General features: G+C 46.7%; 1 protein-coding gene across 1 annotated transcript in view; it reads right to left on the reverse strand.

The window, feature by feature from the left end:
* Ark2c (arkadia (RNF111) C-terminal like ring finger ubiquitin ligase 2C) overlaps positions 1–5,008 on the reverse strand; it is a 94,052-nt gene extending 89,044 nt beyond the window's left edge. Inside the window, exon 1 of the mRNA XM_090353162.1 lies at positions 4,942–5,008. Coding sequence (XP_090209288.1) covers positions 4,942–5,002 — 61 coding nt within the window. The 5' untranslated portion in view covers positions 5,003–5,008. The remainder of the gene's footprint in view (positions 1–4,941) is intronic.
* Positions 5,009–12,082: the final 7,074 nt, after the last annotated feature.

Genomic DNA, 12,082 nt, shown 5'->3' on the forward strand with positions numbered 1-12,082 from the left:
TTTTCTCAAACTAGGATCAAAGTGAAGTCTGGTGCAAACAATATTTTTTAAAGTTTTTTTTACACAAAATCCTCAACAACTGGCCCCATAAACTTGCAGAGACCTCTTGTTCACACTATAGCCCAAGCCTCTGCTGGGCTATATGTCCATGTGTCACAGTAAATCAGCTCAGCTCTCCCACCAGGCTGGGAAGAGCTAGAGAACAAAGGACCAAAGTAGAAAGTGCAGACTGAGGGGCAAGCTTGGTGGGGGGGGGGGGTGGTCAAAGGAGGCCACACACACAAAAAAAGCAAGGAAGCACAATGGTCAGGCAGCAAAGTGCCCACCGGCTGCAAGGCAGGGATCAGAGGTGGCCCTGGAGACAATCTACTGAAGCCAGGATGGAGGCACGTCCACCAAGAGAAACTGCTTCAAAATGCTGACCCCTTGAAGAAACCATGAATTTCTTTAATCAACTGATTTCCTCTAGTATCTAAAATGCCTCATTTGGCAAGGCTTGTTCTGGGCTGAAAATGAATAGGTATAATTGACAAATGTTTGAATTTGGGTTTCACTCTAGGGGGGAAAAATCTCTTCACTGGATTCTCCAATGCAATTATGGGATGGAGAGGGAGAGCTGTTTCTAAAGGTTCTTCTTCCAATTCAATTTGGACATTTGTCCTGACTTCCCTCCAGATCTCTACCCCCACCCCCAACACACACACTTAGACAATGGCCAAGATCGGGCTTGGTTTCTCCCAAGAGAGGCCCTAGGGCCACAGATGAAGCAGCTGTCAGGCAAGAAGACTATAATCAGCTTTAACTGGCTCACAGCCGGCAGAGGGCACAGACCTTATTCCTACTGTACCAGGTCCAGCTGCCCATCCTGGGATCCAGTAAAGGGTGGTCTCTGTGGGGTTCTGTTTCAAACATCTTCTTTAGTCAGGATCTCAATGCCAAACTTACATTGCAAGTCCCCAAAATTTAAATATGCACATAGTAGAAGGTTCCTTAGCGTTTCTGATCAGAGCTTTAACTCCGTGTCACATGTCACCCACAGCATGATTTTTAAGGACAGTAAATCAATGACACAGGAAACAGAAAAGTTAAAACACAACTTAAAATGGGCTTATCAGGCGAGTTTGAAATGCTACAAGATTGCTAGTTAAGAACAGTATCCCTTTTCTCAAAGTGTTATTTCTCCTTTTCTTCACCAGCATCATAAATAAACCCAATGCTATAGAACTTGGAAACTAAGATGAAATGTGGGAAATACTGAATCCCCAGGTAGCCAAAGATAGGTGATCTCTATGCAACTGAGCTGTTCAGTGTAGCAGGACAAGACTCCTCCCTTGGCCCCAGACTTCTATTGTTAAAAGATATGGACTAGATGAGATTAAAGTCACCATATCTATACCACAAAAAGGAGGGGGGGAGTAAAGTAAAAAGAAAAGGCATTCACTCAAATCTTACAAATGGGAGGTGGGGGGTGGGTGAGGGTGGGAATAGAAAAGCAAGGGGAAAATCTAAACAGCAGGATACGACAATAAATGGGAAAACAGCAAGAGAAAAAGCACACTAGGTTAATATAGGAAAACTAGTTCTTTATTGAGAGATTGTATATTAGTATTAGTGGATTCTGTGTGTAACAATGTCATCATGCACACGATACAAAAAAAAAGGCTGGGCCCACCATGCTTCCGAAGGGCAACAGAACAAAAGCAGCGTACAATGAGCAGATGGCCCGGGCTACACAACCACAGTACAGTTCAGCAGGGTAATAACATCTCTAACCGAGCGCTGTACATTGTCAACTGGGGGATGTAAAAAAATACAGATCATGCTTTAGTTTTAGTACAAGAAAAGGTGAAAAAGATACACAACCAAAAGGATATTTGATACAGAAAAAAATTACCCACAAAATAAGAACAGGAAGTAATTCAGCACAGCAGAACACGCTACCCCTGTTTAATGGAAAACCATTTTGCTGAGATTTTTTTTTTCTTTTCTGTTATTGTTTTTTTTTTTCCTCTTTCTTTTCAGATTGCCAAGTGGCAGTCTGGGGAGGCTACTTGGGACTTTATTTTGGAAGGACCCTCCAAGTAGGGGCCGTATTCTTTCATGATTGCTGGGGTTTTGTTTCCGTTTTGAAGCAGGTCTGGCTGGCCAGGCAACAGAAGGGAGCCGGCTGTTAAAGGGGAAGCTCTGAGGGCCAGGGCAAATGTCCAAAGATGCTCTTGACATTGTACAATTAAACAATTAAGACCCTATGGCCATGACTTCCCTTTAAGCCAGAGAGCTTAGTGCACCAAATTTTCAGAGGCTATAATAGCAGCAACTACCATTTCATCCAAGATTTTCTTTTCACTATATATACTCAGTCATTTTTGCCTCCAACGAAATAAAATTTCCAGTTATTCCTGGGTGCTGCCAGGAGGCCAAATAACCACCCAGAAAACTGGAGAGTAAGGTGCTGTAGCCTCCAAGCCAAGGCAAAAGGAATCCACTTAACAGGGATTTACAGTGCAATGTACTCGGCTAAACAAGATGAAGATACAAAAATGGTTATTTCTCTACATCTATTCTGAAATGGCCTACATCCTACACTACTACAATGGAAACTAAAAAGAACAGATTTAAGCTGGCAGACTATCGAATAGTTTTACAAGAAGATTGTGGTTTAGGACTTTGTTGAGTTAAGCATTAGTATCCTCTATCGGAAGGTCATGAATTCTTAGCACACTGGGCTAAATTTTACCCACAGCCCAACTCACCCCTTAGCACTTAAATTTCCTGTGGGCGTGTTTGCCCTGAAAGTAAACTTGGACTGACTGGGCAGAATTGGGGTGTTTTTTTTTTTGAACTTTTGTTAGTGGAGAGGAGTGATATCAAAAGTAAAATTTAAAGGCAGCTGAACCATTTGAATTTCAAAACATGAAACCCGCATGCTGCAATGGTATTTAGAGATTGGTGGTATTAATGAGGATGATAATGATTTAATCAGGATAATTATACTTTCAGGCTCAACATCCTTCTTAATCATTTTTTAATTTCTGCCTAGTGTAACATTCCACACCCGCTTTTAAGAGGAAATGCCAAGTAATAAGAGAAAACTGTATGAGGGAGGGGGTGGCATTTCAAGATGTGCTACAGCCCCCCTCATTCCTCCCCGCCACCCACCCCATGCTAAGCTGGCCTGAGATAGGGGATACTGCCGCTTAAATAGCAATGCCTTCCTCGGATGGAGACAGGAAATGGTTAAGAGGGGTGTCACAATACAGCTAAATGCGGAGGCAGAAGGGTCACAGCGCACACAGCAGCGAGTTGACCATTCACTGAGCTACACAATGAAGAAAAAAAAAGATTTGATAAATGCAGAATGTCATCATTCTATCATCACACAAAAAAACTGCAGTTCAAACAGGCCTATGGGGGGTGGGGGGAGGGAACCTTGCCTTTTGGGTTCTGGGTGCAGGGTTGGAGACAGCTGGGCTGGAAGAGGGCCCGGCTTCACTAGTCTGGCCCAGTCCAGTCCAGGGGCGCACTAAAGCGCTGGCCCTGCGACCCCACCCCCCACCCTGACTCCATAGGGGAGCCGGGTCAGCCAGGGAAGACATCATTCAGTGTGCAAGGGAAGGGGCTGGGGGAGGAGGGCCTTAGCCAGCAGGAATTTAAGCAGACGTGAAGTGGGAGAGAAGAAACATTTCCAAGAAGAGAAATGTGAGTCCAGAGGCAGAATACAAAAAGAAAAAAAAATGAATTGAGATGCATTTTGGATTTGCTTTGGGAGGTGGGAAATTTTGATTAAAAGAAAATGGAAGAAATGTGGGGGGGGGGAAGGGGTGGAATCAAGTTATTGAGCTATTGTTGTAGCAGAATGTAAGGAAAAAGGGGATGTGGAGAACGGGGACCGTGCAAACACACCCCATATATCACAGTTAAAAAACAAAGTCAACAGCCCTGGGGGCAAAGGCCTGGTGTAAGGGGCAGTTTCCCACCTCACCCGCGCACACAGCACAACACCCATGGGCCAGACAACCCTCTCCAGCCCGGCCCGGGGATGCACGGCAGCACGCGTCTGATCTCCCTCTAAGGCACACGCACGCGCACGCGCACATGCACATACACACACATGCACACACACACACACGCACACACACACACACGCACGCACACATGCACCCAGTCACATACACACACGAATCAAGAGCCCATAAATGCAACTGTCACACAAAGGCAATTGCGGGGAGAGAGGAAGCAGGGCCATAAGCATAAGGGGAATAACACAAAAAGGGCTGGATGGGACAAGGAAATGTGCAAGTGCCCACAAGAGGGTGGGGGCTGGGGCACGGGATGGGTCGAATGCCCAGATCCCAACTAAACCACCGTCGGTGTTAAGTACCAAAAACTGAAGAGCTGTGAAGCACAAATAACAGAAAGCACACACTGTGTGTGTGTGGGGGGGGGGGGTGCACAGAAAACCAGGCGTACATTCCCATCATATTCATTCTCTCTCTCTCTCTCTCTCTCTCTCTCTCTCTCTCTCTCTCTCTCTCTCTCTCTCTCTCTCTCTCTCTCTCTCTCTCTCTCTCTCTCTCTCTCTCTCTCTCTCTCTTTCTCATGCAAACGCACACACTCGTTTCTCTCACCTTCTTCCGATCATACAGGGCAAGGTAATTCGGGGGAAGGAGCTGTGATGGGGGGTGGAACCACGTCCACCGCAGGGAACTGGGGGGCGATGGGGCTGGGAAGGGAGGGACCCAAATCCACCAAACCCTAACTTCACTACCAAAGCTCCCACGAGAGCGGCTGTCCCCACACCCGAAACGGGGCGGAGGGCAGCCACCGCTCTCCCTGCGTCCTCTCGGTGGTGCCCAGAGCCCCCCGGCCACCCGCGGCTCCCACCCCGGTGCCTGCGGCCATCCACGCTCCGAAGCAGACCCCGAAAGGAAAAAGCGATACCTCTGTTTCGCACAGAGCCAAACACTGGAAGCACGAGATAGCCGACGTGGACCAGGACCATCCTGGCTCCTCGCGCGGCGGCGGCGGCGGCGGCGGCGGCGGCGGCGGCGGCGGTGGCGGCTGCGCGCGGGCCCTTTGTGGCGCGGCTCCGGGGCGCGGGCGCGGGCGGTGGCGAGGCTGCGGGAACCGCCGGGGCGGGAGGCGGAGCGCGGGGCGCGGGCGGCGGTGGGGCGGCGGCTGGCGGGGAGACAGATGGCCCATGGAAAGGCTCCCTTCCCGGCCCCTCTCGACATTCAAAGGCGCTGGGGCCGCAGCTGCCGCCACACAAAGGCGCGCGCAGCCAATGAGAGCGGAGCGCAGCGCGGCGCGGCCTCGCCGGAACCGCGGGGGACAGCGGGGACCGCGGGCGCGCGGCTGGGGAGGGGGCGGGGTGACGGCTGGGAGCGAGCGGGCGGCCAATCGCTGCGGCCAATCGCTGCGGCCCGCTGCGGGGCGCCGCGGAGGAGGGGTCAGCCCCGCGGGACGCGTGGAACCCAGTAAGGGTCGCTGGCTGCCCGTGGGTCCGAGCGTGCGGGCAATGCCCCAACACGCACGCACGCGCGCGCGTGCACACACACACACACACACACACACACACACCGCGCACAAATGGAGAGGGACGTGCTCTCGGACATGTGGAAGTGCGCTCGTTAGTGCAGAGCCGTGCACGAGCCCACGAAGTGCACACGACCCGGAGGTCCCTGCGCACCGCGCACGGGTCACACAGGGACGTGCGCACGGAGGCTGTCGCACGTGCAGAGCCTGACTGCGGGGCGCAAGGAAAACTGGAAAGCAAGCAGGCAGCCGCAAACTGGACCTAAGCACTGGCGCACAGACATTCCACACAACGGAACAAACGCCTTGGTACCGCAGGACACGTGCCAGGAGCCCATTCCCAAAGACACACAGAGGGGACACACAATACGAGCACAGGTAAGACGCCAGCATCCAAAGCTCTCTGCTTAATGCATCGCAGTCGTGCACTTAAAGACACAAAGCTTCCAATAATTCACTAATCTGAAAACCATTTGTTCACTTGAGCCGTGCGCACAGTCTATTAAAAGACCCTGCTGTCCAGAAACCAGGCACACCAGGCCATGTGCACAGACACACCCACTTCCACATTTGCAGGCAGATAGGTGACATCAGGTTCCCGCAGATTCACATGCGGGGGCACAGCTACCCTGTCACATGGGACTGTGGATGGCCAGCCAGGTATTGACAAGACCGAAGCAAAGAGCCTTCCTCCAAAAGCCCTGTCCTGACATGGACAGCTAAAACCACATTGGTGGCAGCTCAGCCAGCCCATCTGCTATGAAAACTCCTAGGGGAATGCTCAGACTAGGCTCATGGTGCATAAGGACACATCTCATTTCCTACCCTGGGGCCTCTCTGCAAAATCCAGCAGCTCCTTTATTTAATGAAGCTGGGAAAAGCTAGATGATAAAATTGTAGTATACAGAGGTAAAAGGAACCTAACTAACCCAAACTAGCCTGTCAGGCCTTAGAGATAAGGAGGAGGACCACAAAATCACTCCATCCTGCACAGGAAGTGAGTGCTGAGGAGCTTGAGATTCCAGCCCTTGCAGGCCAGGTACCTTCAAAAGGTCCTGCTCCTGTGGCCCATCAGCTTTGTATGCTGGAGAAGAATGCCATCCACCTCGGAGGACAAGTCAGCCAGGAAAATGGGAGTTGGGCAAATTGTTGGAGGAAAACATCTAAGACTTGAAAACTTGGTAAGTAAAGAGTGGGATAAGTGAGGTAAGCAAAGACTGAAGAAAAAACTTGACCTGGACAGCTTCCATAGTTCCAGTAGCAGTGGCCCTTCTAGTTTTACTGAGCACCTGGGTTGAATAAGCCTCCACCCTCTTCCCCACCTTAAACCCCTCTGGCTGCCATTGGACTACTTAGGGATAAAAGCAGCCAAAGAAAAAAATCCACCCATAGTCCCCAGCGACTTCCTCTATCATTTCAACCCTCTACCACCAGCTCTTTTATCATTATCTGTTAAACATAATGCCACTACTAATTTGAAGACGGAAAAAAAAAACAGAACAAAAAAATCTTAAACAAGCTGGCATGGTGGCTCACACCTGTAATCCTAGCTACTCAGGGGGCTGAGATCTGAGGATTATGGTCCAAAGCCAGCCCAGGCATTAAAGACCTAAAGACTGTGAGTTTCTTATCTCCAATTAACCACTAGAAAATTGGAAGTGGTGCTGTGGCTCAAGGGGTAGGGCTTTAGCTTGAGCTAAAGAGCTTAGAGACAACACCCAGGCCCAGAGTTCAAGTCCCACAACCATCACCACCAACAATAATAACAAAAAACATCTTAAGCACCTAACTACTAGAATTCTTGCCTGTCCCATTTCAGGTTCTGCCAATCTGCTTATATATCAATTGCCCTAATCATATTTTATCCCTCTTTTTCCTCTTAACATAGGAAGTATTTTCCTGCCCTTGTACATAGTCTTTATACTTAGCATTTAAAATAGTTTCTTCATAGTCTAACCAGTGAATGTATTGTGAACTTACTTAATCATACCTTATTCTAGGGTGCTTAATTTACTCCCAGACTTCCATTATTATAGAGCATACAATGTACTTCTTCATGCAAACTCCTTCTTACTTTGGTTGAACTGTCATTTTAAACAACCTTCTAGAGGCAGGAGTATGGCCTCGTGGTAGAGTGCTTGCCTAGCACTCAGTACCACATACACAGAAAAAGCCAAAAGTGGAACTGTGGCTCAAGGGGTAGGTCTCTAGCCTTGAGAAAGCCCAAGGACAGTGCCCAGGCCCTGAGTTCAAGCCCCAGGACTGGAAAAAATAAACAAACAAATAAATAAAACTTCTAGGACTAGAATTAGTAAATCAAGTATAGAAATGGAAAACTTCATAGTTCTTATCACATACTGCTTTTTGGAGTTTAAAAAAAAAAGCAATTTGTTGTTAATGCTACCAGCAAAATGCAGTATGATAACTCCAGGTAAATCTTTGTAGCTTCAGTGGGCATGGTTTTTAAAAATCTTACTATATATTAGATCAGCTCATCATAGCTTATGAGTACCTAATCTGGCCTTGAAATGAAAGTGGTTAGGATATAAACAAATCAGATTTCCAGGCTGTGATACTACCTCAGACATATTTTAGTTCTCTAGGTCTTGGTTTCAACATCTGTAGAATGAACATAATGACAGCCCCTTTCCTTGAAGAATTAATGTGTGGACCAATAAGTTAATACTGGGAGAGTTCATAAAATACTACCTGGCAATTTGGATCTTAGGTTTTTTTCCCCCTTTATTTGCCCATTGCTCCTTGCACATTACCTATTTCTCTCTATTTGCCATTTATGATTGCCTACTTCTTCTTTTATTTGTGCCTATCCTGAAGCTTGAACTCAGGGCCCGGGCACTGTCCTTGAGCTTTTTTACTCAAGGCCAGTGCTCTACGACTTAAGTCACAGCTCCACTTTTGGTTTTTTTCTAATGGACTTTCCTGATGAACTGGCTTAGAACCTTGACCCTCAGATCTCAGCATTCTAAGTAGCTAGGACGGCAGGCATGAGCTATCAGTAGCCAGCAACAGCCTTCTTCTCAATGCATTGAGTATAAATTATATCTTGGCACAGAACATCCAATAGACAAGTCAGTCATCAAAGAACTAATCCACAGTGTAAACCCAAGGAAATGGTGAGTCTATCTAATAATGGCACCTTTCATATTTACACGTTAAAAAAAAAACTTAGCAGACAGATATCTGCATTATCCAATATACCAACTCCCACCCATAAGCCTGAGCCTTCTTCTAAGAAAAAACTATTGTGGATTAGAAGGACATTTCATTTTTAATGAAACATTAAACAAGCATCTAACATTTCTCATCCTCAACCAGAGATCTACTTTATGCATTTACCGTAGGATCAAGTGGAACACTAGCTACAGTGTCTTTATACTTGAGGAAAAAAAAGTATACAATAGCATACTTCTATAGTTCTGTAGAAGAACAAAAAAGCTGATTTCTGAGAAGAAAGATTTGCATAAATATTCTGTTCATTATGTCTCCACCACAATCAATATCTAACACCTGGTACTAGCTGTGAGCCTCCAGAAGTATTAGTAAAAGATGAAAGCTGATCTATTGATACAAAACAGTAATAGATAACCTGGTCCCTGACCAAAACTTGGATTCCTCATACTCAACTATATATGGCCGCTACAGAAAGTTTTCTACAGTTGAATGTAGTTCTGGACCCAGAAGCATCTGTCTTGAGAACAGCAATTGTAGAGTCTGTTTCGGTTCAGATTTAAATGTCCCCAAAGGCTAACTTATTGAAAGCTTGGTCCCCAGCTGAAGGCACTACTAAGAGGTGACTGGACAACAAGAACACTAACCAATCGCTCAGTAGACTATTAGGAATATTGGGAGGTGGGGCCTAATCAGAAGATATAGATGATCACTTATACTTGACTTCCTAGAACCTCCCCTCCCTCTCTCTCTCTCTCTCTCTCTCTCTCTCTCTCTCTCTCTCTCTCTCTCTCTCTCTCTCTCTCTCTCTCTCTCTCTCTCTCTCTCACCAACATGCAGCCAGTAGCTCAGCTGTATCATGTGCCATTTCACCATAAGCTTCTTATCTCATCTTAGACCCAAAAAACAATGGCGACATCTGACCATGGACTGAAACCTCTGAAACCAAGAGCCGAAATAAGCCTTTCCTACTTTAAGTTGGCTTTCTCAAGTATTTGGTTGCAGCAAGAAAAAGCTAATGTAAAACCGAACATCAGCTCCAGCCTATGACTGCCATTATCCCTGAATCAACAGATGAAAACAAATCTACCACATTATTCATGTAGGCATCAAAATTTTCCAAGCCTGATGTCAGAATTCCTGCTCTTCTCTATGGAGTGTTGGCATCAAGTAGAGACAGCTTTCAAAATCTGTGCAAAAACAGCTGTGCTTCAATCAATGAACCCTCCGTGATTGGTGTCACAACAGCTTTGTGCTGAGCATGACTGGGATAATAGATGCAGTCTGTGCAGAAGGCTCAGCCCCAGACACTGGGGGTCCACTGGGGGACCAGGCCATAGGGTTAGAGGGGCTGTCCATAGCCCTGCATGAGAGTGAAGCTGAGAAAGATCAAAGAAGGCTTCAATCATCTCATGGGTCAGTGTGAACCCTGAAGTATGGATGCATTTGTAACAGGCTGAGGAAATGGGGGAGGAATTGGGTCAAGGAAGCAAAGCATAAAGAGTAAGAAGTAAAAGAAAGCTAGGCGCTGGTGGCTCATGCTTGTAATCCTAGCTATTCAAGAGGCTGAGATCTGAAGATCAAAGTTTGAAGCTAGACTGGGCAGAAAAGTCTGTGAGACTCTTATCTCCAATTAACCAGGAAAAGCCAGAAGTAGAGGTATAACTCATGTGGTAGAGCACCAGCCTTGAACAACAACAACAACAACGTAAGAATAAGAGCCCCTGAGCTCAAACTTCAGTAATGGCATACACACACAAAAGTGAAAATAGAAGATAGAGAAGAGGATGGTCTAGAAAGGACGGTAGAGAGAAAAAGAGGGAGAGAGAAGGGGAAGCCTCAGGAGCCTGGCATGATTAAGCTATAGGTGAGAGCTGGAATATGGATGAACAGGATCAGTGAAGAGCACACCATTTGCTGCTGGGTCCCAGAACAGTTACTGAGCAGAGTTCTGTGTTCTGGGAAGTACCAGAGATATACATTAGATGAAGCAATTCAGTGCTCACACAGGTAAGGACTGATAGGAAGTGAAACAGAAAAGAGTCCAAAAGTCCTCTTCTGGCTGTCCAGCTGAAGTACTGACCTCCTAGCAGCAAGGTATAGCTTTTCCAATGCTGAAGTCCTGGAGAAAGGAACCAGAAACAGGAATGCTGGGGATGGCTTCTTTAGAAGTTAAAGCTCACTTCTGGCCAGGAGTTTGGCCTATTGGTAGAGTGCTTGCCTAGCATGCACGAAGACCCAGGTTCAATTGCTCAGTACCACATACATAGAAAAGAGCCGGAAGTGGTGCTGAGGCTCAAGTGGTAGAGCTCTAGCCTTGAGAAAACCCAAGGACAGTGATCAGACCCTGAGATGAAACCCAGGATTGACAAAAAAAAAAAAAAAAAAAAGAAGAAGTTAAAGCTCATTTGAAGGATGCTAGGATTTGGCCAAGAGAGAATCAAACAAAATCTCACTTTTGCAAACTCCATTATTCTAAGAAAGTGCATGCAAGCTTTCATGAGAAGAAATTTCTCTTTATAGAAGTATTGGCTGAAATGGACAAAATGATATATGAAGAATATCATCCTAATGGAGTGACCGCCAGTGGCTATGACTTGTCACCAAAAAAAGATGTAATGGGACATGATGCTGACGCATGTCCCCTGATAGAAGAACACACTTTGAAGGAGTCTTTCCAGAAAGCAAATCTCCAGGTAATTGCCCTGGATGGAGCCATGGGAGCATAGGAAACAGAGATGCCTACTAAAAGACACTTTGTGGATGTCATCAGCAAAATCCAGATTGTAGAAACTCTACAAAACAAATCATTTTCTTCAAAACTTAAATCATCAAGGGAATGAAGTGGATGGAGCAGGAACTTATAGACAACATATTGGATCAGACAACTCAGTGCAGTAGAGGGAAAGGAAGGGAAGGGGAGGGGAGGAGGGGAGGAGGGGAGGGGAGGGGAGAGAGGAAGGGAGGGGGGAGGGGAGGGGAGGGGAGAGGAGAGGAGAGGAGGGGAGGGGAGGGGAGGGGAGGGGAGAGGAGAGGAGAGGAGAGGAGAGAGGAGAAACACTCCATGTGTGATTCCCTGGAAGAGTTCTTCATAGTAAGGAGGCATGCCTCTCTTTATCATTTGTACTAACCAGGAGATGGGGGTAGGCTAGAGCTGGGGTCATCATATAAGGCACTAAAGTAGAAAGTATAGGCTGAGGATGATGAGAGGTGGGAATCTTCGTAGGTTCCTGGTTACTAAATGATTTCATAAAATACTAACCTTAGACTGATTCCCCACAATTTCTTTAAAATAGGAAAGGATCAAATTTCTGTCTCACTGAAACATCACTCATTGATGTTTTGTAATTTCTCTCAC

This window comes from Megascapheus bottae, chromosome 19 (genome assembly GCF_031878675.1).
Source record: "Megascapheus bottae isolate mThoBot1 chromosome 19, mThoBot2.hap1, whole genome shotgun sequence".
In the NCBI taxonomy this organism is placed as follows: Eukaryota; Metazoa; Chordata; class Mammalia; order Rodentia; family Geomyidae; genus Megascapheus; species Megascapheus bottae.